Raw genomic sequence first — 26,758 nt, forward strand, 5'->3', positions numbered from 1 at the left:
GCCTAACCCTGCAACATCAAATTACTTTAATTACAGTAAATAGAACCACAGTTATATATTATGTAATTCTTTCAGACACTCAAAAGCTCTATCCATCTGTACCTCTACACTATCACTAAACCAGGATATTGAGGTGCATAAGTCATGATGCACTCCTCTGCAATGACCTCTTTTCCATGCTGGTTCTTCCTGCAATGGGAGGGCATGGGATAATGAACTTGATCCTTCTCACTGGGATCCTCTAAATATCAGATTAATTTCCATGGGAATGATTTTACTTCTCATAGCTTTCTATCATGGGATATATACTTCTATAGTATAATAAAATCTAGCCCTTGGTTAGAAAGAGAAGTAAGTTCAGAAGAAGGAAGATTCAAGTAGGTATCTCAGGTTATAGCTGCATCATGGACTATGGGAACCTTGCCTAGCCTTTCTACTGTGAGAGATTACCTCCAGGATTTCTGTCTCTATGCCAGGATGAGACCTGAGCACATATTCCCTGTCTTTGCACACCTTGATTTCTGCAGGGGCTGGCCAGGAGGGAGCAGTCAAATCCTATGGGTGGAGGGGATTGTGACAGATTGCTCACAGGTCAATATGGTCAGCAAAATGTCCGTTTATTACAAGAAGGATACTCTTTATATACTGCTTCTACACCGCAACACGAGACTTCTTGTACAGCATTGGGTACATAAGAGAAACATATTTTGTTGTCCAGTGCTAATTGGATTAAAACAGGTGTCTCTATGAGATGAGGGCACACATTTACCCTCTTGAAGCTCCACCTGAACCTTGGCACTGATCCTCCTTTGTTCTAGTTTCAGAGGCTGAAGCCATGTTAGCTACGCAGTTCTTTTTACTGTCTATACCCAGCTATGCCAAGGCAAGGCCTACAGAAATGCAGGAGAAATTGTTCACACACAATCTTTGTTCTCCCAACAAAGTTCCCTGCTTTGTATGCAACCTGAACCATCACGGATCTCAATGGCACACCAGGATTATCTGACCTGAAGGCTTAATAAACATTTCTCTTCCAGCAGGGAATTTAGGTACATGAATGCCTTCTCCCTATTCTGGAAAGCCTATAGGCATCAAATAGCTGAACTGGTTTTCTGTATAAACATCCCCCAACCCTTTGTCAGCTGGCACAGTGAAAGGGACAGACAGGAGTTAAAGGCAAGGAAGGTATTGTGCCATGCAGGAGGGAGGAACTAAGGAGTGTTATCTGGTTCATAATAGAAAATTTATAAAATGATTTTGATTGGTTTGATTATAAATTGTAAAAAGATGTGATTAAATGCTTGGGTCTCTTTGTTTTCTTGACTTAAACAATTTGTTTGCTTGTTTTTAGTAGAAAATATGTGTTAAATAACCACCTATTTCTTTAGACAAAAAATCCACTTGTCAATACTTCATTATTTTAGGGAAAAGTTGAGAAAAAAAATCAAGCATGGTATTTAAAAAAAATACAATATTTAATAATATTTTTACATAAAAACAAACCCAAACAGTGCTGATCACCTCTGCTAATACGTGATTCTTGGTGAGAAAACTAAGTTGTGGGTTTTTTTTTTAAATACACATACTGATAATATTTGAGCAGAGCTCATTTCATAAAAGCAAACATAGAGATCAATCATTACAATTCAGTCTCTCTCACCAAAACCTATGTTTGGAAAATTATAATCCACTGTAGGATAATTTTGCAGACAGTATATAATGTAAGGAATGTCATTATTGTTACAATCACTCTTTATAGAAAAAATGTAAAGACAAGTAATTCTATGTACCTGCCAGATAAAAAAGTCGGATTCAGAATTATAAAAAAATGGCATATATATACATAATTATTCATCTTGAAGTTGCAACAGAAATGGTGCAGAGCAACTAGCTTATACTCTTTTGTAGTGGAAATTGATGAAAAGCATATTTAATGTGTATAGTTAGATTGATTTGCCATTTTAAATGTCTTGACAGATTTTTTTTAATTTTTGCAGTAAGTATATGAACTAAATGACAAGTTGATATAAAAAATAATGCTCAAGGCAGGACCAAATAAACAATTAAAAGCTAGAGAAAATTTGTTTACAAAACATAACTGTTTTTTAATTCAGAATTATTTTGCTGTCTGTTCTTTCCTCCAGCAAAGAGGTATTGGGTATTGAATCTGAGTGTTGAATTCTGCTCTGTTTCGCTGCTTTCACAATTATTTCTTAATGCAAAGCCTATGAAAGTACACACATCTTACAGGGGATTAACAAAAGCATAACAAAAGGGAAAAAGCAGCAATCTGTGTAGCCATTTCATTTTGCTGAGCAGAGCAGAATGGAGTTACTCCAAAATCCTATATAATTTTTTATGTGTATCACAAGAGTAGTATTAGTCACCATAACTAAATAGAGGTAATGCTTTGGTACTGTGATATAATGTATAAAGTTGTAACTGTCAGCTTTTACATAACACCCAGTTTGTTGAGCATGCTGCTCCAAGTCATGAATTACTGGTGCTAAAAAATTAACAAATTAATTTTTGGACATTGGCAGAGCAGAACACATAGCAAAATGCTTTTTCCCTTCTCTATTTTCTTTTTTTTTTTTTTCCCCCTACTGAGGAAATGGCATAGGAGGAACCAGCCTAATACTTGTACAGAACAGCATCTATTTTTAGTAAAGCAGTTTTCACTAGATATAATTTGGGCATTCACAATAGACTATGGGAACCATTGTAAATTTAACTCATCTGGGTTAGGAAATAAAGCCCATGTTGTATGTGATTAAGGTGATTTTCTAACTTTAGGGTATGATCTTGATTTTGGTTGGGTTTTGGAAAGTCACAAACTCTAAGTGACTCCTGTATAAGTAAACAAGCAGGATATTCATTTATGTGTCTTATACAGCAAGAACATACATAGATAAACCAAGTGACCTGAATGAATACAGAGTCACATAACTTCTTTCATTAGGATAGACTGGCTCTAAATATCTGTGCATGGAGGAGGCGTCCCAGCAAAGCATAGATATTTTCATTTGGCATTGCATTAGTGTTCTATGTATTCCACATTTGTTTCTCCCATCCCCAAATATAGTACAAAAGATAGTACAAAAGAAGTTATTTATGTTTGTCCATTGTTGGTTTAGCCTATTAACTTATCTGTTTATTTGCCTGTATACGTAGATTTTTCATATGAAGCCAGTGAAAGTAGTATCTAAGCAACAGACTGAACATTTCAGCTTTGTCCTGAGGACTCTATTCAGCATTTAGAATGGAGCATAAATGTAGGCAAGTTGTAATGGCTATGAGGAGTTTAACCACTATGTTATCTTACCTGTGTTTGTGCTAAGGAGCTGTAAGCAGTGTTTTATTTAAATGGTTGCTATATCCTGCTTAAGGCAGCACCCTCACTGTTGTTACCACTAAAAAAATTACCCTAGAGATGCTAACCTAAAGAAATGTTAGGAGAAAGATAATACTAGAAGCAAAATAACACAGGGAAAAAAAAATCGAAAAATCAATGCTATACTTTGTTATAGTCTCCACATCTGGTTGCAGGCATATGTGGGATTTAGCAGGATTTACTTTTCAGATATTCAAAGCAGGCTAATAAGTTTTGAGAGCTTAGGATGTTATTTGAATTTTTTTTATATATTTCAAAGACTGCTGTATTTTTTCACCTGTAGGTCAGTGTGTTTCTTGGAAGGCTTCTCAGAATTTCTGTTCACTCATGCCCACTCCCCACCAAAACCCAAGGCAGTGTGGTCCGCAGTACCATGGCAGATTTGGTTCTCTCACCTAGAAGGTTATGTATGAAAACTAACCACTTCTAGTAAGACATTTATTGTGAGAAAGTTGTTTGGAAGACCAAATTCGAATTTTTACCAATTGTGATAAAAAATACAGGGAAAACTTTTTGTACGATGTCTTGAAAAGAACTACCGGCACTGATGTGTGAGATTGAGTTTTCTGTTGTTGAATTAAGTTGCCACTGTTTTTGAAGAGAAGAAAAAACCTGCAGCAATCAAGCAAGCAGCAATAAAAATTCCCCATTTGTAGATCTCATCTGTTAGAAAAGTCATGCTGATTGTATTGCAATTCTGATCATGCTTCCACAATTTTTGCTACAAAATGTGGGGACATCAGACGTGAAATGTTTTCAGTTTAGAGAAGGACTGGAATATCATATTCAAAACCTGTCCTCAGGCTAAAGCAAAACTGAAATTTCACAATATTAAAGGTGAGGGCATGAACTTGGGGGTTTAAAGCAAGAATTTCTTCTGCGAATAGTGGACTCTTCTGTTGGAAATGAAAGAGTAGTAGTAATACTTGCTTTTCTACTAAATAACTCATTGCATGCCACCAGATAAGATGCCAACATATTATTGCTATGAAAACAAAATGGAGGATTTATGTATGAGAGGACTCTGAAAGACTTAATGTGATGTGTCTGTCTGTATTAGCAAGCAACTAAAATTGATGTCCCGGGAATTTTCATCTGATAAATCCCAAGTCACTATATGGCTCTGGGTGGTTCTTTGGACTCTGTTTTAGCTTTTAAGAAACAAATTTTTAATTTCTACATATGCTGTGAAGTATTTTGTAGTTGTGTGATGACAAAGCAGTACAGATTTACATATAAACTTTACAACATAGTTTTTTCAAAGTTTTCTGAGAGAAAAAGAATTACCAAAATTTTCATGGTCACAATGTCACCCTTGTGCGTAGGATTACAAAAAATATATTTCTACAAAGCAGAGAGCACTTAAGGATAGTTAAGAGAAATAAGACCTGGAAATTTAATCTTGAATATCTTGGCAAAGGTCCATATTTTTGCTGTTCCTAATAATGTCTTTGTATATATTGACAAAGTTGGATTGTAGCTATACTTTCCTGTAATAACTGATACTTTTACAGAAAAGGTTTTATTCAGAATTATTGCCCATCTTTGGCTGTTTGTACATTCCCAGATTAAAAATGAAAACTCTGCTTTGGTTTCAGATATCCAAAAGTAAGCAAGCTACTAGTAATTCTCATTTCATTTGAAATACAGATTGCTATTGTTTTTGTCCTGTGCACCCTCTGAGTCCCTGTTATTATTTTCCATCTATTTGAACAGGAAAAAAAAATCACCTAAAAGAGATGTATTAAAACTGATGATCATAGCAGATAGCCAGAGACTGTGGCCATTATTTTATGAATAAATCACTGCACTGATGCATAATGAAGGTTGATGCACCACAGCAAGAAAGTAGTAGTGAGGGGATGCCCCAATAATCTAGAAAAATACTGTTTAAGATACCTGTCTAAAAACTGAAAAATAAGGTATTCATGGGGAAAAAAAAAAAAGGAAAAAATATGACAAAGAGCAAGGAATGGAAAAAAAAAGGAAAAAAAAGAATGACTAAATTTTCTTATCTTTTTGTCTTTCTTTCTGGCAATTATGTGTTAACATAACATTATTTTAGGATTTAAAAAGAATTATTTTCCTTTTTTTCTCCAATAACTTCCAGTTAAAATTCTTTTCTTTTTGAATGTTTGCTGTTTTCTCTCCTAATTTTCTCCTTGCTTCCTAATGTCTTATTTATTCTCCTGTGCTGTTGACATACTTCTTTTTTTTATTCTATTTCAATATTTTCTCCATTGTGTCTCTTCTCCATTTCTTTCCCCTATTCCAATCTTTTATTTTTTTTTTTTGGCTGTCCTCCATTGAAACTACTGCAGTATTTTTTTTTTATACTATTATTGCCAGAAAAATACTATCCTTGACAAAGAGAAAAAATAGGCTGCTACTCTGGAAGTAGCTAGAAAACTGGCATAATACCAGTGAAAATAATCTTGGCATGGGACAGACTACACAACCTAGAAACTTTTCCATATATTGAACTTCAAGGTTTTTCTGGAAGTAGTATTGGGAGAGATTCCAAAATACTAAAATCTGTCATGATGTTTTAATTGTGAAGGGCTTAAGGGACTATGGAGATAGTCTATTCTAAACCACACAGTTCACACTCAGTGTTCATTTTGCCTTTTATCTTGTTTTAAATTGAATAACAATAAGATGCTTACTTTAACTATTTCAACTCAACCCTTCATTTTTTCTAACCAGATGAGAAGAGTTTCTGTGCCAGGGGCAGAGGCAGATACTCTTAAGTAGGCTTTCCTCTGGAAAAGAGCAGTGTGAGTCCTGGATCAGCACTATAGTGCAGTGCACAGGGGTGAGCCTTCTGGCAGTACATGTAAGGTGGAGGAAAGGCAGAGCTGAAGATTAAGGCAGAGCCTAGAGAATTTAATACCTTGAGGACTGTAGTATGTCCATACATTGTCTTTTCTTTCTTGCTTTCCTGTCAAGCTTAGCTGCATTTTCAAAACATTGACTTTGAGACTGTAGACGTGTGTAGAGGGATCTGAGGCTTTTCTTCTTGCCTTTTTTATGGAACCATGATTTGTTTAGTCTTCAAGAAAAAGTACTTATGTATGTTTGGGCGCAAACATTTACTTATTTCATTTATTGTTTCCAATATTTTGATATACACACTTCTGAAAGACTGCAGAGATATACCATATTTAATAGAAAACAAAACATCCTCTCTTATCCAAGGTCATACTGTGTCAATCCCTCAGAAGACATCATTTATTAGTACAGGAGCCAGAAGAATACATGGTAGAAGCCAGCGCTGACACTGGCACATTAAACAGTCTTATAGAAATTCAACAAACCTTCAGAAACAATAATTTGACATCTTAGGGTTTTTTTCTCCTTGGTCAGCTGTCCATTCGTTATGTAACTGAAATATAAGACAGCCATTTGATTAAGAACTTTTATTAATAAGTATTCAAGACTAGAAACTGTGGGAAAAAACCCCACAACCAACGAACAAACTAACAGCACTTGAAAAAGTGAAAGATTCATTCCAGATTTGGAGCTAGTTTGCATTGTCATTTCTAACACACAGGACTGAGCCTTTTATTTTCATATCTTGGTGTAAGTCTTTGCCAGCCTGCTTCTATTTCCCAAATAGCTTCTGCTTCACTACATTTCCATCTGTACAGAAAGGGCATGGACATAAACACTGATAAAGAGTGAATGAAATCCTCCCTACCTCCCAGCTAAGGCAGGATACTGGCAGGCTGTATTTTTCTTTTCAGAAAGTATTATGCTAGGGATTTAGTCTTTTATTATGATTTAAGAGGGATTTTCACCAGGAAGCTGGCAGCATCAAGCTTTTTTTTGCTAGATGTGGTGGTGCTCTATGATATATAGGTGTGCATGTCTTTTGGCTGCTGTAACAACCTTCCTCAAAACAAAGTACCATTAACTATAACTTCACCTTTTAATCACTGCAGTAGATTAAAATAGATTTCAGTCTTGCTTTTTTTTTTGCCTGAATTTTCCTCTGATTAAAATCAAGATGGAAGATTGTCATACATGTGCCTGCATAAAGAGGGGAATGTAAGAGCTATACTTTCCTCCATGGACCAGGGAGATATCATCCGGCTGCGAATACAAAACAGATTTCATGAGGATGTTATTTCCCACGTTAAATAAGCAAGAAACACTTGTATGGTTAGGTTTTGGTGCAATCCTGACTTCTTCTTCCCTATACCATTACTATACTGGTAATACCTGGTAAAAATTTATCTGAGCCTGTTGAACAATTAACACAGTTATCCCGCCATCCATCCACAGCAGAAATCAAGATTCCAAATTAGCACAACTTTAGGACAACAGAGGTATAAGGTGTGGTTAGGGATTTACTCTAGGTAATAACAATTTGTTCTAGAAATCAGTAGAAATAGATGAGTCACTGAATAAAATCCACTTTGCGTCTGTAGTTCCATTTTCTACACAAGAAAATTTTTCATATGAGAACATTTCAATGAGGTAGAAGTGTATCACATAATCAGAATTAAGCTGTTCCAAGTGGTGAAAATACTAAGGAAAAAAAGGATTGGCCACTTTGTACATTGAAATAACTACCATATTGTACTTAGCAAGCATTCCTGCAAACCATAGATACGTCTGTTGTTGAAAAAAGGGCACATGCATGTCCTAGAAAACTACGGTTCAATTACTTAGAACAGATAAATGTTTTTCTGTAACTAAATTAATGTCATCATAACTAAGCTCAAATAATTCTCATTAATACCAATAGGAAGCTGATTCCTAGAAAGCAGATAATAGAACCCTTACACAATTACAAGAAGCAGATTTGCAGTTGATTAATTAATAAAAAAGATAAAATTTGCTTTTATCCTCTGATCCTCTGCAACACACTTGCAAACGCATATACAGTCTGTGCTTTGCGTTCTCATAGGTCGACATTTATTCCTGAGTCCTGAACCCTCTTGTAATGTAATATAGTGGTAGAAACTAGGAAGAAGGGTAAATAATGTTTTCCTCCATTTAATTGTTTCCCTTTCACTTCCAGGCAGTTTATCAGAGCTGCTTGAGTCTGCAGGTGCTTTCCTGCATGTTCTTTGGAGTCATGTTCAGCCTCAAGGAGTCCCATGACAAGCAGTGGAGGTAGCTGTGTGAACACATGTCAGGATGCACTGGGGGTGTCTGAAAGAATAGGAGGCAAAACTGAAGTTAGTACAATGTTTGAGAAAATTATTTTCTTTGTAAGTGTAATAAAGGAAAAACATACCGGGGAGCAGACTGCAATGAAGAATTGTATCCTCTAATACTAGCTGCACAAATTAAAAAAAAAAAATTACCTGGACTTCGACTCTGATTTGCAATGGAAATGAAACTGTGATTGGAAAGTGACAGTTATAGTGAAGGTTTTAAATTGTCTGAAAGACAGATGCCTGAACTTCTGCTGTTGTCTGCCATGACCTTATGATATAACATGAAGGAAAAGAATGTAAGCTCTTTAGACATACTATTTTAGTGCTGTCCATTTTTCAAAACATAGTGACTATAAATCCCTATACCAAAAATCAGTGTGGATCAAGCTATGCTTTGGATGTGGTTTTAGTTATTAAGGGTATATGAATCTCATTTAAACAGAGCTCTGGCATGCAAACATTGCCTTAGTTTGTCTGAACATGATGTTCTTCTGCAGATGCTCAAAAGCAGAGTGCACAAAAAGCACATTACAGCATGTCATGTGAAAGTTTGACAGTGATGAATTCCTACAAGACTTCTGTCTCATACTGGTGAACTGTCTGACCGTTCAAGTCAAAGAACTCAGAACTGATCAAAATGCTTCAAGGGATAAAGAAAGGAGAAAACTCCCCACTCCTTCCATGAAATTTTGCACACCTCACTGTTTGGTGAAATCATGGCTGGGCTTCGCGAACAAAGATTTGGGAAGGGCTCTACCCACGTTTGTTGCAAGTGCGTTGATGGCTAAAAAGGCCAATACGAGATAGACATGTCTGGTTGCAAAAGGCACAGCAGAAAGACTCCTTAGGTGGTATATTCTGCAAGGCACAATTCTTTCTGCATTGTCGTTTCTCCTCAAGAGTGATCCTGGGTGCTTTCTCAAAAGCATCAGCAGCATTATAGATGGTGTGTCTCCAGACCTCCTGATTGGAGGCCAGAGTAGGCCAGTTATGGTGATCAATGTGGCCAAGGCTGAGATGTTGTTTCAGGGAGTCCTTGTATCTTTTCTTTGGGGCTCCTCTCTTGTGGCAGCCGGTGGCAAGTTCACCATAAAGCAGGAAGCAGGATCTTAGGGAGGTTTGGTGAAATACTAGGCAAAGAAATCCCCAAGAAAGACTATTAAAAAAGTATCTGTGAAGGTTTTTGGCTTTTCAGACTTCTTGCGCATATGTCATGAAACATCAGTTTGTGCCAGGAAAAGAGAAACTTATTATTTTCTTCTGGGACAACTGTCCTTTCTTGGTTCCTCCTGCTAATGCAGGTGCAAAAGGAGGTGGGGAGACAGAGGAAGGATTTGCCCCTCTTACACTAATTTATTCAATTTTTTAAGCAAGAAAAACAGCATTTTCACCTGTTGCTTCTAAAGACCATCTCCTGACACTTCCATAGAAAAGTGTGAGGTCCCTGAAACTTAAAAGAAGCAGAGAAGATAGTCAGGGGGGACAGGGGAGTGAAAGCAAACAAAGGTGCAGAATGAGAGAACAGGTAAGGCAGGAACCAGAGAAAATGCAGAAAGGATCTTGTGCATTATTTCATACATCCTCCTGTTGCTTACCATCTTATACCATTCAGTCATCATTTGATTGATGAACTTGATATTTGAACTTGATTGAAAAATTGAAATTTACTTTACCCGTATGCTGGGAATGCATGCAGGATCTACTTTTTGGGCAAAATATATTCAGTTCATATTATTATCTTTGAGTGCCATGTTTGGATTTTAATCGGTTTGCCCACTCTCTTTTGTGCAGTACAACATTTTTAAGTATTTATGGAAAACAGTATCCTAAACTGGAAAAAATTGGAAAAAAAGACAGGAAGAAATGGACAGAAAATGAAAGATAAAAAGAAGGGATTTAATCAGCAAACTTGGAAGACAAATTTAATCTAAAATAAAAATTTAATTGCCAGATATTAAGCCCCATGGCAAAATCTTATGATGCACACAAAGCAAAAGAAACCTTTTGCAGACTTCTGGAGTAGGGACTCTCCTATTGGAACTACTGGGCCATGAATGTTGGCAACTCACTAGACACTAATTAAATTCAGATTTTACTTTTTTAAAATCTTTTTCCTGTATTGTCTTAAAATATTTCAAATGCAAGAAATTGTGGTGCAATACCAATATCTAAACACAGTGAAGACAGTTTTGCTTCCTAGTTCATCATAACATTAGTTTTTATAACAAGGAAGATGGACCCATATATAGTATTTTTCTATCTGTTTTCCTAGATCTTCATTTAATGAGATCTGCTAAATAAGTTGGACTTAAAAGGGAAATTTTTCTGTTTATGTGTTAAATTTCCACTTTTTAGAAGAGCCTGGGATTGGCTTGGTATGCTTTTCCTCCTGTTGTGGTTTTGTGTGGTTTTTTTTGGTTTGGTTTGGTTTGGTTTTGCTGTTGTTTGTTTTGTTTTGTTTTGTTTTGTTTTGTTTGGGGTGTTTTTGGGTTTTGTTTGTTTGTTTGTTTTTTCCTAAATGGTATTGTAAAAGGAGATCAGGCAAATGGAGTCAGTTAGGATTTTGAAGGTAAATACCCCTGGACACAGTACTTTATTTTCATTTAATAGCCCTTTGGATCTGTATATAATATCTCCACTGTTTAGTGACATGATGTTCTTCTAAACTGAGAGTATTCCGGACTGTGCCTAAATTAATCCTGACCCTACATTTGTAGTTTGGAAAGCCAGTCTAGTTTGGTTTTGTAGTTAGACTCTCCCAGGTAACAGGAAACTAGAGCTTTGGCTCCTTAGTTAGCAGCTCTGCACCCAGCTGAGTGTGTTTATTATAAACGAGGACAACTCCTCAAATTTCCATTCTTGGCGGGACTATGCTTGGCTTCAGTCTCTTTTCTGGACATCACTGAAGATAAACATTAAAGGCAGTTTCAATGTTGCCTCATAAAGATTTGGTTGACATAATGTACCATAATGATATATGTTTAATCAGGCTATTTAGTTTTATCAAAGGATCTTTTAAAAAATAAATCATATCGTGTCATTTGAATATAAATGTAACCTAACTCAGACAGTTCTCTGTATTATGAACCAAGGCAGTATAGCAACTGAATATGAAATTAAATATTTTCCTAAAGCATGCAGGTGATAACAAAATTATGGGATATTTTTGACCCACGGAGAAAGCATTTCTCTGCTCATTTGAAGAAAAAAATTACTTCTATTTTGATCTCATTAAAAAAACTGGAAAATGTATTCTATGGCATTATTCACAAAAATGCACAGCATTTTATTGTCTCACACCTAATTTGGAATTTTTAAGTGAGATTTAAGGAGTACAAAGGTCCAGTACAGCTTCTTAACATGAGAGGATTTCATTAATAGGTATAGATCAAACATAAACCTCTATTAAAAAATGTCATGAAAAAAGCAGCATTTAAAATTAGTTTAGGTCTCTAGTGTATATTTTTGTAGAGCTGGAGGTTTTTGTTTCAGGTGATATGTTTACGTGTTCAAAAAATGATTCCTTTCCACTCTCCCTTCTATTTAATTCTCTAACAGGCAATCTTTCCCTCTGCACCTCCTAGCACTTTCACTGCTTTTTTGCATGATTCATTGAGCTTTTTGTCTCACATATTTCATCCAAGTGTAACAAATTCCCTCAAGCCAGCATTGGTCTAGAAAAGGCTGAGGATGGGAAAACAAGCTATTTCATATCAGGGTTAAAGACTTTAGATTATTGTTCTGCATTATAATAACAATGAATTTGTCTACTTAGATTTTTTTTTTTTTAAATCAGAGTTCTAGCTGAGATAAACTCTGATTTGTCAGGCAAAATTGTATCAGGGTAAATGAGAGTTCTGTGGTTGATTTCAGGGAAGCTAGGTTTTCACTCAATTTCTTTGCTTTTTAAGTTTCTAAGATACAAATCTCTGTTCTGTTGACCTAATTTGCTGCATTCTCTTTTTCTGTTTCTACATGGTTATTCTTACAGATCAGTGGAACACAAAGGTGCCTTCTACCAAGATTTCCATTATATTGAAAGCAATCACTTTCTTCCCTAGAAATATGCCTCCCGATGATCAGATAGTCTCAATCAGCTCTTTAGGGAGTATCATTACCCATCAATATGAAAATGTATTTGGTGCACTGCTGTATTAGGAATACATTTGGTCTAACACATAATTTATTACCTCTCCTCACCATTAAGCTCCTCTGGCCAGTGTCTGTTCTGATGTATGTCCTGAGCCCATTATCATCACTGAACTAATAGAGATAACACTAAAAATAACCATAAGAAAACTAAACTGGGAAGCTTTCAAGAAGACAAAAGGTATTTTTTTTCTACCTCTTTTCAAATAGAAATGTTTAAAGGTGTTGACCCTTTGGACATGATTGTTAAAATGTAGTAGTATGATCTCCTAGGTAAAACACTCTCAACCACAGATATTATGAATATAAATTTAACACTATCAACACATTTAATGAAGTAAAAATGCTTGGATGGCAGCCAGCCTCTCTACCTCATATAAAACCAGCCTCTATGATTAGCTATGTAGTAGAAATCTAATTATATGTTACAACAGAATGCCTAAAAGATGAATAAACTGGCTGAGAACATACTCCTTCCACACATGCAAAATTTGGCCCCACTCATTGCTTGTTTAACATTACTGATGAAGGTGTGTGTTTTCTCCCAGAGATAAACATGGTCCCATGGGCCAAATTCTCCTCTGTTTTACGTGCAGTGCAGACTCTCTGGGTTAAATAGTTAGAATACACTCCATTGTCATACTGTGCCTTCGCAAAATTCTCTTTTTGTATCATACATCTTAAAAACATTGCTTTGGAAAGGTGACAGTGCTCTTGTATGTGCCAGCAAAACCTGTCATCATCTTGGCAGATGGAAATTAAACCAAGAAAAGCATGTAAGTATTCATGTAGGTCACGATCCGAAAAAATAATCCATAAAATTGTACTGAAGCTTTATTCTGCTTCCTTCGCCAATTCAGCTACTGCAAACAGCAGTAATTTGTTGCACAACACTAAACCACATGAAAACTAAAGTTAGTTTTAGGTTCATGTAGGCAACTGCACATTTTAAACAGCCTTTGAACTACTCTAAATTATGCTACCCTTGAAGAACTGCATACCACATTCTTGCAAGTACAGATGGGAGCAGTGAAGAATTGTACAATAGATTCTCCCTCATAGAGTTGCCACAGCTGATGCTACAGTAACTCGAGTTACCCAAGTGGTGCAAACCTCCCACAGCAAAACTGGAGGCCTTACTCGATAATTTTTCATTATAAAAATCTCTCATATAAAATTAGGCAACTGTAGTGAGGAAGATAGATGTTATATTCAGCTAAGGTGGTGGTTTCAACTTTTTTTGATTAGCATCACCTGTAAGGGGTTATGTCCTACTATGTAATAAACTTCAACCTCATAGAAGTAATTTTGCTTACCTTAGTCACAGAATCACAGAAAATAGAATGGTTGGGGTTGGAAAGGGCTTCTGGAGATCATCTAGTCCAAGCTATAACAGGTTCACTCACAGCAGGTTACACAGGCTCACGTCCAGGTGGGTTTTGAATATCTCCAGAGAAGGAGATTCCACAACCTCTCTATGCAACCTTTTTCAGTGTTCTGTCAAAACAAAGTTTTTCCTCATATTCAGATGGAACTCACCCTTTTGGTGACCCCAGGAGCTGACAGAACACAGGCTGTCAACGACAGTTTTAAGATGCATTTGCAACATACACAGAGAATAAATAAATAAAATATTTTTTAAAAAGTAATTTGAAGATTTTAATATTTTATGGGTTTTGGAAATATGATCCCCCAATTTCCAATTCCCAGCAGACGGAAGAATGAGCAACACCCGTAATGTTTCATGATTTATAATATAAAGTGCACTTCATAAAACTGGAAGCAATGTTAAAACAACATTTATTAGTCAAAGCCAAAATTAGTTGGTCATATTCTTAATTCTGTGTTAATGCTTTATTAGTGCTGGTATTTATATTACCTTTATTACCTGCTTGAAGCACTTTAGTGTGTTTGGTAATTGAAATCTCTGTATTCCCTTGTACCTCAACACATTGGATTTTAATCATTAGTTCCTGAAACATGTTGGTTTGATGTTTAATAGGACACATCTCTGTTTCACTTCAATTTTTTCTTTTAATCTTATCTTTATGCTTGACATCCTCCATGCTTCCTTCTCCATATTTGTGGGATTTGTCATTCTCAGCAGTTTTTGTGCTAAAAGTATTTTGAAACTTATGATGTAGAAAATAGAGGTTATGTTTTATCTCCATATGTATACTACCAGCTTCATTTCTTCCACTTGAGTCTCTCAAATCCATGACTAGGTTAAGAAAAATCTCCCATTACTCCAGCAGCTCTCTTGACCTTTCCATATGCCTTTTCATTTACTCAGTCATTTCACACTCGAGCTGTTGTTTCGGGAGAAGGTGAAATACAGCATATTTTTGTAACTAGTTTACTCTCTCAAACCAATTCAAATTCAACCCTGAATGACACTGTAGACTTAGGAATGATCAGGTCACCACTGTTCTTCACTCAAGTAACAAGCAAATCAATGCCTATATGAACACCTGCATGGGAAAACAAGAAGAATGTTTCTCTCTGCATTTTCTCATAGCATGGAGTGGACCAGTTGGAAGGAAAACCCAAACATCTCCTCACAACAATGAATTTGCTGTCTCATTTATGCTGGTATTACAACATTTTTTATCCTTCTCCAAGTTCTCTTCTCCAAAGTAAAAAGGGATGAAGTAGTCTCATTCTTAGGACTACTGCTCATAAGGAAAGATTCTTATTTCACATTTCTGATGGCTTCATCTAATCTATATTTGTTATTTTTAATAGCCCACCTAATGTAATCTTCAAACCAGATTTAAGTTATGTCCATAATACTCTACTTTTCTTCATAAGACTATCTACTTTGTTAGAATTCTTTCCATTTTTATATAGGCATTTTAACAGCCTTTTGTTATTGAGCTTATGTTATGGTATATTAATGTCTACAAATTCCCCAATAATCTGTCATATAGCACATTTCCAGCACAAAAAACCCCAAACCATTGTTAACATATACTCTACCTTTTTGTTTTCATCCTCTCTATATATGTATTAGAGAGGCCACGTTCAGGTAAGACTTCAGTTTGCTTGAATAGGTTCAGCTGACTATAAGATGTCCTTTTAACATCAGAATATCCAAAAAACTGAGTTACTGATGCACTCAGATAATTTCTAGAAGCCTTTCCTTCCCATTCAATATATTAAGGGTCAGCAGGAGTTCAAAGTCTCACAGGAGACAGGGCAGTTGAATCATATAGAATGGTTTAGGTTGGAAGAGATCTTAAAGATCGTCTAGTTCCAATCCCCCTTCTGTGGGCAAGGATACCTTCCACTAGACCAGGTTGCTCGAAGCCCCATCCAGTCTGCCCTTGAAAACTTCCAAGGATGGGGCATCCACAACTTCTCTGGGCAACCTGTTCCAGCGCCTCACCATCCTCAGAGAGAAGAATTTCAGTGATAAAAGAAACACTACAGGAAATGTGGGCACCCTCCAGAAGAAAATAAGAGACCTGATTACACAGGATATGGAGAAGGCTGACAGTACGCAACCACTTTTTTCCCCTCAGTCTTTACCAGCAAGTACTCCAGCCACACTGCCTGAGTCACATAAGGCAAGGGCATGGTCTGGGAGAATGATGAATCACCCACTGCAGAACATAAGGTTTGAAAGCATGTAAGGAACCTGAAGGTACACAAATCCATGGGATTAAGGGAACTAGCAGAAGAAGTGGCTAAGTCACTATCTGTCATATTTGAGAAGTGATGGCAGTCTGGTGATGTCCCCAGTGAGTGGAAAAGGGGAAACATAATCCCATTTTTAAAAAAGGAAGACTCAAGCAACTACAATACAGTCATGCTCACTTCTCATGTGGCCAGAAATGGCTACCGAGAGTACTTAGATCATGCTTTCCCTAGGGGCAGAAGCAAGGAAAACTGCCCTGGAGTTCCGCAGATCATTGTCTTGCCTTTTGAAAGATGTGGTGCAGCACTTGGTGCTCTATAGTCTTTTGTGCCTCCCCCAAGCTCCACAACCTTTCAAAGCTGTCAGAGAGCAGCCTGACATCAGCTCACTCAACACCCTCAGAGAAATCCCCTCAGGTTCAGTGGACTTCTACAACACAAGATTTCTCAGGAGACCCCTGAGCTGAATGTCCTACAATACTGGAATTTCTCTGCCCCTTGATCCCTGCTTCTGGACTAAAATGCCTGGGAACAGTGTCAGTGAAGACCGAGATGAAAGAGGCACCAAGTACCTCTGCTTTGCCTGCATTTGCAGTTACTGCATCACTCAATGTGTTTGGCAAGCAGGTATATACTTTCCTTGCCTGATTTACTACTTACGTAACAGAAGAAGCCCTTTTTGCTTTTGATATCCCTTGCTATCCCTGATTTAGCTTTGGTTTTTCAATCACATCACTGCACACTTCAGCAATGTTTCGATATCCTCTTTCATAATCTGTCCTAACTCCCACTACCTGTGTACATCAGTTTTGTATTGTTCCACCCTATTTAGCCATGCCTGCCTCCTTGGTAGATCTGTTTTGGTTTTTTTTTCTTGAGCATCAACATGGATTTTTCTTGTGTTTTAGGAAAATTATCTTTAAAGGCCTGCTAGACCTTTTGAGCTTCTTTTTCCTGTGGGCGTGGCTCCCACAAGAACTGCTTCCCCCCTACCTCTTCTCTGAGCAAGTCACAGCCTTCTATTGTGAGGTCCAGGGCTACTCACCTTCTTAATCCCCTACAGGATCTTGGGCTCCTCTGTATCAGGATCATTACAGTCATGGCTCCCATTCACTGTCCCAGCCCTGACAGTTCTTAGCCCTGACACTCCTAGAAACCTCCCCGTTTGCCCAGGGAGGTGGAAGTCCCGCAGGAAAATCAGTGCCAGTGACTAGAAATTCAGCCATGACAGTTCTGTGTCCACACATGGTGCACTAGTTCAAATGTAGACACAAGGAATGTGAGAAAAGGCTAGCAGATAAAATATATTATTTCATTACTTCCTAGAAACATCTTAAAACAAACCAAGGTTGCTTTTTTGAGGCTGTTTGGTTCAGGTTTTATTTTATTTTTTGTCCCTTTGACTTTAGCAATAAAATATGAGGGGTAATAAACTCCTCTTCTGAAACTGACCATCTTCCTGTCTCCAGCATAAATGTATTTGTGATCAGTTTAAACCTATTTGACTTTGGGCCAGCATGGCCATTCAGGATTTCATACTGTAGTCATGTATAGTAATTGTACTCCTCTCAGCTTTCATTTTGTGAGATTAAATATGCCAAGCTTCTGTAGTTTTGCCTTCTTTCCTTTTAAGATAGAGATATATCTTATATCTTAAATATATATAATAAGACTGTCTATTTTGATAAAAACCCTTGTAACAGTAAAGAAGTTATGTACAGGTCATTAACAGCATTTTGTGTCCCATACTTAGTCAAAAAGAAAATATATATTTAAATATATGCCTGTAAATAAGTTTGTTCCTTAGCAAAAAAAAAAAAAAAAATCTGTCATTTGCAATATAGAACAGTTACAAACTACCAACATGGCATTAAGAAAAAATAATATGGTACAGCATTTCAACTAAAATACATTTTTAACTGTGTTGTGTTCATGTGTCTGTTTTTTGTCTATTTTCATGGCTTTTTTTATTGTCTTCTAAAGCATGGGAGGCAGACATCTCTAAATCTTTTTGGGTGGCCACCACTATGAATTTTACTTCATTATTTTTCCTTTATGGTTTTTATTAATATTTGTTTGGCTGCAAAATCAAATGCACATTGTTATTAGTACTACTGAATTTCTCATTCTCATGTGTTAATTTACTGTGTTATTCTTTGGAGCCTTGCCACTTTCATACCTTTTCTTTTAGCTATCATTAATTTATCATTATAACAGCCTCTGCAACTTTCTTTTGTGAATGCAGCCCCTTGCATGACAAAGAAATTATATCTTTGTATTCACATTTGGTTCTACAATGGAACATCAGGAAGAAAATAAGAAGTACACAAAAAAGAAGAAAAAAATATATGGAAATTACAAACAAATATTCATATTTCACTATGATATTTTGTCTCATGCAGAATGACATGAGTAGAGAGTAAGCTCTAAGGCATTATGAATTATTATTTTATACTTTATATGAATGTTGTTTTATACTAAAGAAACAGCAGTATAACTGACACAGAAGCAAAGACATAATATAATTTTTGATCCTGCATTGCATGTGAACCCCTTCATATTAATCAGTACTCTCATCATAAGCAATGGGGCTCTTCAAAGATTGCAAAAATATTTTTTCTCCAGTGCCAAAATGGCACCTCCTGTTTAGGCACTTCACTCATACTAACTTTTGTGAATGAGGATAGGTTCTTGAATATTCTATTATAGATCTCATCCTAAGTGTTTTGCAGAATCAGAGCCATGCCTGACATTTCTTCTTCCTTTTTCACTTCGTCAACAGAAATGCTGACATATAATATGGCAAGTTAGAATATTACTAGAATAATGACATTTCTTGGTTTTGTGCATTTAAAAACTTAAGCATAATCTTAAGCTGGAAAAGCATTGTTTATTATATTTTCTTTGAAAATTTCCCCTATAATAAAGAAGGAAAAGATCGTTGTGATCATCTATTCCAATATTAGATAACCTAGAGCAAACAGGGAAAATCTATACTGGTTTTAGAGGAGTCCTAATTTGCACTACTGTAGGGAGCTCCCAAAATAAACACTGCTGCGTTAATTTCTGTGTGCTAGCCTGTGCATATCCATGCAGACACTAAGTGCCTACTTATCAGAACTCCTGAACACCACGAACACAAGCTGAAGCCAAAGGGAGCTGACTGTGTAGACTCTATCAAAAATACATGAAAATCAAAATCTTTATTGACAAAACAGTTACAGTCAGACTGTAGCTGCTCCAGCACAAGTGTGTACCGCTACACCTGTGTTTTATCAGTACCTGAGGTTTCTGTAGTTCATTCAACTTAGATTCATAAAGAAGTGGTAGCAAGAGAATATGAGATTCAGTGTTCTGATGATAGAAAAAGGTGCGTAATTGCATAAAAAGTGTTGCTGTAGCAAATGAACATATTATACGCTTCAATATTCAGGAACCTGGTATTAATGAAATATAGCCTAGCTTTACTATAAGGAAATCACATGATAGCAGATATATATGTTTGTTCCATCAAGCTGTTTGTTTTAGCAGACTCTGGGAAATTGTTGCTTGAGAGTGAGAAAGAAATGAGCAGCTGAGCAGAACATCAATAAGCAGTATTTCTATGGAAATGACTTCACATTGATCAACATTTAAAAGATGTTTTTTAGAAAAGATAAATGAATGAAGAAGGAAAAAATAGTACATTCAAATGCTAACTACAGCCTACACTGAGAAAAGTGAGAAAAATGTCATTGTCATACTTGGGATACACTTGCATAACTGTTCAGGCTATTAGGCCTAATTAACAGCAAGCTAACAGACTCTTGCTATGGGGGTGTTTATAGGCAGAATATGTTAAATGTAGAGTTTGATACATCAGAGTTAGAATTTAAATTTAGGTTAGTGAAAATTTACATAGAAGACACATTTCTGCCCTGAAAAGGAACTATGAACTAAGTACTTTCAGAATGCTAATTCTGAGTGCTAAACTTAATGATGAAAAAGAAATTGTGCATTCTTCAAGGAACAAATTCAGTGACATAAAAAATCAAATTACTCTTATGTTTGTTTGGATAAAATAATACATTGAAATATTGTAATGAAGCAACACTGGCTTATAATTCCTGGGGTTGTTCTTTCTTTTGGTTTTGCTTTGGTACTGTAGCATAGCCTAGGGAACACTCCAAACTGCTACAGTATGAAAACACAGGCTTTATTTTAACTTTCATAAGTGACTGACTCTGGACCCAAAGAACTTGTCAGGTAAAGCTAAAGCAGCTGTTGTCATGAATAATTCAAACAAATCATTTAAGCCACAGTATGATGGAGCTGACTTCACAGTGGTAACCTTAGTAAATACTGTCAGAAAAGGGATAAATTAACTATTAGTGACTGAAACTTCCAGTCTTTGGGAAGTAAGAGTTGCTAAATTCTTTCTTGATTAACCTGACTGACAAAACTTCTCACCAAACCCTTTTTTCCTGAAAACGCATAATTTTTGAGACCTTAATAATTACTTGCTATGTTTCAAATGCAACTTAAATTAGAGCTATGAATTACAATGGACTTTAAAGAAGTTTCTACATTCCCAGAATCAAGCATGCAGTCCAATTTCTTCTGATTTCAGTCCCAGTAGTGCAACTAAATAATCTATAATACTGATGTAAATGTATACAATGCTGTTTAGGTCCTGAACGTACAAATTCCCGCAGCATTAACTTTACACGTATGAGTGCTTCTGTTTAACTCTGAGAATTAATTACATAAATACAAATCCTTGTAAGACAGAATTCCAATAATTTTGGAATAATGAAATGTTACATATAAATACCTCTACGGTTTAAAATGGATGAATTTTTGGGCCAGAAGGAAAATGTGAGGAATGAGCCAATAAGGAACAAACATAACATTTATATTGAAGTGTTGACTGTTAGAAAATTGACAAGCTCAGAGTCTTTAGAAAAGCCATTTCTTTAGAATGATACTTTCTTGCCAAAAAAGAATAAGATATAAAGGAACAAGTAAGATGTAAGAATTTTTAACAGGAAAATATTAATAACTGTGAAAATGACAGAAATGACAACCAAATAGAGAGAAGGAATTGTGAAAGCAGCTAAGACTTCTAGGCTTTCTGAGTCAGAGTACAGCAGCCTTAGAAATATGATTCTCCTGGCAGTTTCTCACACTCTCATCAACAGTTTTAATGTCAGTTTTTGGGCTGATGACTTTTTGAAAGACAACATAATCATCTTAAATTCTTACTAGGTGATTTGTGTAATTATTGTAGACCTGCTCATAGTAATCATCTGGAACTTTTTCTGCATGATGAGCTACTCTTCCTCCCTGATCCTGCAACTTCGGACAAAGGACCAAGTTCCCTTGGCTTCACTGGGAGCCTACCAGAATAATTTACTCCTTATTTAAAAAGTTAACTTAATTTATTCACTTGCTGGGATTACAGAATTTTTTATAATTCTCCCTCTAAGAACCTCCAATTAAGTGCCTAATATCAGTATTTGTTCTTCTCCTACACATTATCCTCCACTTGGTTGTTCATTTTCATAGAGAAATAAGGTTTTTTTACAATTATAATTTGAAAAGTCGTTATGTATCCTTCATTTCATGTTATCCAATCACCTTGGATTGTATTACTGAACGATTTTTTTTAATGATGCTGAATTGTGTCTTTAAAACAAGTCTCTTGTGAAGAAAACTCTTGCTTCCACCTCTCTTCTTCTCAGAAACGTTAAATGTTCTATTTGCCAGATTTTACCAAATACGGTTTCACAAGAGAATACTGAAACATTTTTTTAAATGTAAAAAAGTTACCTTTAGCTAGGTAAATCAGTTCAAAATCTGACTGAGCAATAAGTCAAGTAAATGTATTAATTCCTGATATCCTAATTTCCATGTCAGAACTGGACAGTCTGAGCAGCAGTAAATGTGTACTTTTACCTACATGAATTTTTTATAAGAATGACCTGGGTGATGTACATGATGTAGTCTGGATGATCTTCTTGACTTTCCTTTCTGTCATTTCCCCCTCTCTCAGCATGATCCTCTCATTTAAGCCTAGATTTATCATGTAGCCTGGTCAAACCAGCACACTGACTGACTCCAGGGCAGGAGTGAAAAGAAGTTTTTTATCTGAGGAACTTGTTCTGCCTGTGTCCCTCCAGGCTGCTTCCAAAAGGGGTGTTGCTGTTGTCACCTGCTGCTTGCACTGTGTGCCTGCCTAAGGGAACCTCCAAAAGACATTCTTACTAACATGAATTCGTCAGCCCTATCTCAAAACACTCCTACAGATAAGGAAACAGATCAAGACAGATTTTCACCTGTGGATGTTTTTTCCCCTCCGCTTTAAGCATGAGAAACTCCGACATATCTGAAGCTTAAGGATATTTAGTTATGTACCTAAAGATTTACTTGTTTTCATTGTACTAGCCTTAGACTTTACTCAAACACCACTCCAGGATGCTGCTGCATTACACATGTAAGCCTGTAAGTAGATGCTTCTTACTACACAGAACACAAATATGTTCTCTGTGCCCATTCTCAAGAAAAATTACCTTTAGAATTTTTATGGGCTATTTTCATCAACTCAAAGACAGACATTACTGGGCCTAGTATATACTTATTCACAGAGGAAACCATGAGTTGACCAAATAATAGGCAACATAAAGGAGCTTAATACAGAAGGGTCTGCAAGCATTTGGTAAAAGGATTTCTCAAGTGCCTCAGGCAATTGCTGTTGACACTAGGAAGAATGTAGCACTGATTCTCCCTTCTTTACCTGATAATCCTCAGAAAAAACTTTTTTTCCTGAGTAATACATTAATATTTATTTTATGCATGATTTCTATGCAACCTGTCAAACTCTGGCAATTCTATGTGATTAATGATCTCATTCTGTTTTCCCAAACTTTGTATCCTTAGATTACGTATCCTTACAAACACAAGTCACCAAAGAGAAGGTTTAAGATACAGTTCTTCCAAGGCCATGGGCTTCTGAAGGGGAGAAAAAAAATGCAATTGTTCCCTTGCTAATGGTACCATATAGGGCATGGGAGCAGCTCAGTGCTGCTCATCAGTGTGATGCTGCAGCGTCACAGCCATGCAACACTCTGGCATGAGTTGTCTTACACATGGGCAAACTATTACCCCATAGTACACAGAAGAGGGTGGGTATGAAATCTGTTCTCTTAGAAATCAGCAGAAACCTTTCAGCTGCGTCCTCAGGAGAAATAATATCTCCTACAGAAATGAACAAGACAATGAAAACCGTCTCCTCTTGTGTCTTAAGGATTTGAAGTTAAAGAAAGAAACACATGACAAAATGGTCAATAAACAATGATGCCCAGATTTCTTGTTGCTTAGCAGTTCCAATGGTTTTTCTGACCTTTGAATGTTTTTTCCGACTTTTCTGACCTTTGAGTTTTCTGCATTTCACACAAAATAAAAAAGGAAAGAGAGAATTTTACTTAGTTTCTTACAGTTATTTCCGTTTTCAAAACTATTAATTGGTTTCAGCAAGTGGTCAAGGAAGTGCACTGCAGAAATCCTTCCTGCACATTTGTTCTTTGTGACAAGCCCTTTTACTCCCACTTAATTCTTATGTTTGAAGCACATCTAGTTGTCCAGGAGTCTTTTCTCAGTCTGGCCACATTCCTGATCCAATGGGTTGTGGATGTGCCTCCCTTAACACTAACCACGTAAAAACTAGAGGAGTTCTCTCTCAACACAGATTTAGCGTCAGTGTACAGCAAATGGAGGGAGGAAAGTAGCACCATGGACAGATTTGTCCCACCTTGAAAGACAGGTTGGATGAAGTGCTGTGGAGTGTATGTTACTGCTTTAAAGCAGAGAAGTCTACACTAGTGGTTTAAAAGGCCTGACCAAGCTTTGGATGACCATTTGTCTTGATCACAGCACAATAGCGAGGAAGTGACAGACTGCAGCTGTATCTGTATCTTGATCACAGCACAATAGCGAGGAAGTGACAGACTGCAGCTGTATCTGCCTGCAAAATGATAATTTTTACCCCCAGGCCTGAAGTGACTCTTGTTTAAATGGAGAACAAGTTGGGCTCCTGCCTTTATGTGGTACAATTAACAGTTGAACCCTTAACATTTAGAGGGTTATAAAAAAAACAAAGCTGAAGTGTTCCCATGCATGAACCACCCAGCATAACTGGGTGCAGCAGATAGTCAGATAGCCAGAGAAGTACAGTCAGATTTAGGCCTCAGATTTTACTGGCAAGAGCAATTGTACATCTCCTACCCAACACATAGGCACAAGTCTGGGCTCCAATATATTCCAGCAGTACAGCCTGAAAGTACATGCATCAGAAATCTGGATGCAGGTGAGCTGTGGCTCTGGGTAGAAACAAATAAGATTAAAAAACTCTACTACTACAAATTTAGTTGCTTCACAGCCAAGAATCCAGACACTAAGGTGTTCAAAATCAGTGTCTGTTATCTGGATCCTAATGACAGCTGACTTTTTTTCTGCTCTGAATCACCCCAATTCCATCGCCAAGCTAGCGAGCATGTCAAGCTTCTCTGAAAATGAAGATCCCAGTGTGCCGTGCTACAGCAAAGCTTCAAGACATCAAATACAGCATTTGTGTCCCATCAGGGCCCATTAGATTTGTGCCACCAGCACAGCTTAACACTGGTTTCTTTTGTGCCCTCAATTAAATGCTTCCTTCGCTCACAATAAAGGCATGCTGACAGACGCAAGATGGGGAAAAATGCTGTCATATGCATCCTGTTGGATGCTACTTTTGGAAGGACGACCATCACTCTAGCACTCTGCAAGTGTTGACCGGTGCAACAGTGTAGGAGAGGCACAGGCATTTGGGAGAGGCTGGGAGATTTTTAAGGGGGAGGGGGGGTGTTAAATAATTTCAAAGCGAAGCCAGCCAGCCGAGGCGAGGGGAGGAGCTGGGGTAGGGGCTTCGCTCTTCCTTGGGCCGAGCCTGGCAGCGCGGGAGCGCTTTGCCAAGTGGCAGCCGGCTCTGGCGGCCGCTCGGGCCCGAGCCCAGCGCGGCTGCGGCCCCGAGCCCCCGCCGGGCGGAGCGGGCAGGGGCAGGGGGGCGCTCGGGGCAGGGGGGCGCTCGGGGCGGGTCAGGTCGGGCCAGCCCAGCCCAGCCCGTCCCAGGGGTCGTGCCGCCCGCCCGCCGTGCCGGAGGGCGCCAGAGCAGCGGCTCCGTCCAGGCGCTTCCGGGCGCGCCGGGCGGCGGGGGAAGGAGGAGAAAGAGGAGAAGGAGGAGGAGGAGGAGGAAGGGAGGTGTGGGTGGAGGGGAGGAGAGGGGAGGGGAAGGAGGGGTGGAGGGAGGCCGGCTTTTTTAGGAGGGAGACCCTCCTTCGCGGCCGCCCGCTCGCAGCCATGGCTTTGAAGGAGGCGGGCGGCAGCATCCTGCCCATCAGCGACATGGTATCGGGGCCGTCGGGCTCGCCGTTCCCCGAGGTGGTGGAGCTGAACGTGGGAGGCCAGGTGTACGTGACGAGGCACTCCACGCTGCTCAGCGTCCCGGACAGCACGCTGGCCACCATGTTCTCCCCGTGCCGGGGCGGCCCGGCGGCGGCCCGCCAGCTGCCCAGGGACAGCCGGGCACGCTTCTTCATCGACCGCGACGGCTTCCTCTTCAGGTACGTGCTGGATTACCTGCGGGACAAGCAGCTGGCGCTGCCCGAGCACTTCCCCGAGAAGGAGCGGCTCCTGCGGGAGGCCGAATACTTCCAGCTGGGCGATCTGGTGAAGCTGCTGTCGCCCAAGGTCACCAAGCAGAGCTCGCTCAACGACGAGGGCTGCCAGAGCGACCTGGAGGATAGCAATTCGCAGGGCAGCAGCGACCGGCTTCAGCGGGCGGCGCTGGACAAGCGCTCGGGCTTCCTCACCGTGGGCTACCGCGGCTCCTACACCACGGTGCGGGACAACCAGGCGGACGCCAAGTTCCGCCGCGTCGCCCGCATCATGGTGTGCGGTAGGATCGCCCTAGCCAAGGAGGTCTTCGGAGAGACCCTCAATGAGAGCCGCGATCCCGACCGCCCCCCCGAGAAGTACACCTCCCGCTTCTACCTCAAATTCACCTACCTGGAGCAAGCTTTCGACCGGCTCTCCGAGGCGGGCTTCCACATGGTGGCTTGCAACTCCACCGGCACCGCCGCCTTCATCAACCAGTACAGGGACGACAAGATCTGGAGCAGCTACACCGAGTACATCTTCTTCAGTAAGTGCTGCCCGCGCTCCCGTGCCGTCCTGCTCGTCCACACCCCCGGGGGATGCATGACGGTGTCAAGTTAAAAGTACAGGTGCACCCCCATACTCTAGCCCCTGCTGTCCCAAAGCAACATGAAGCTGGAGAGAAACGTGGGCTGTCCCCTTTCCCCTCTCACTCGTTTCTGTCACCGCCACAGTT

General features: G+C 38.5%; 2 protein-coding genes and 1 long non-coding RNA gene across 5 annotated transcripts in view; 2 read left to right on the forward strand and 1 right to left on the reverse strand.

Moving 5' to 3' along the window:
- YIPF7 (Yip1 domain family member 7) overlaps nt 1-23,815 on the forward strand; it is a 59,115-nt gene extending 35,300 nt beyond the window's left edge. Inside the window, exon 6 of one of the 2 annotated variants that reach the window (XM_064652926.1) lies at nt 22,407-23,815. In XM_064652926.1, the coding sequence (XP_064508996.1) occupies nt 22,407-22,446 (40 nt within the window). In that variant the 3' untranslated portion in view covers nt 22,447-23,815. Of the gene's footprint in view, nt 1-8,423; nt 8,880-22,406 lie in introns of those variants that run through there. The other variant, XM_064652928.1, reaches the window with a different exon arrangement.
- Nucleotides 6,472-26,521, reverse strand: LOC135413337 (uncharacterized). The gene is made up of 4 exons (XR_010430184.1): nt 26,434-26,521; nt 14,031-14,211; nt 9,327-9,695; nt 6,472-8,557 (listed from the first exon to the last, which is right to left on the reverse strand). It is a non-coding gene; the product is annotated as an uncharacterized LOC135413337 (long non-coding RNA).
- KCTD8 (potassium channel tetramerization domain containing 8) overlaps nt 25,667-26,758 on the forward strand; it is a 113,452-nt gene continuing 112,360 nt past the window's right edge. Inside the window, exon 1 of one of the 2 annotated variants that reach the window (XM_064652924.1) lies at nt 25,667-26,569. In XM_064652924.1, coding sequence (XP_064508994.1) covers nt 25,726-26,569 — 844 coding nt within the window. In that variant the 5' untranslated portion in view covers nt 25,667-25,725. The remainder of the gene's footprint in view (nt 26,570-26,758) is intronic. The other variant, XM_064652923.1, reaches the window with a different exon arrangement.

The sequence above is a fragment of the Pseudopipra pipra genome, chromosome 4, assembly GCF_036250125.1.
Source record: "Pseudopipra pipra isolate bDixPip1 chromosome 4, bDixPip1.hap1, whole genome shotgun sequence".
Taxonomy (NCBI): Eukaryota; Metazoa; Chordata; class Aves; order Passeriformes; family Pipridae; genus Pseudopipra; species Pseudopipra pipra.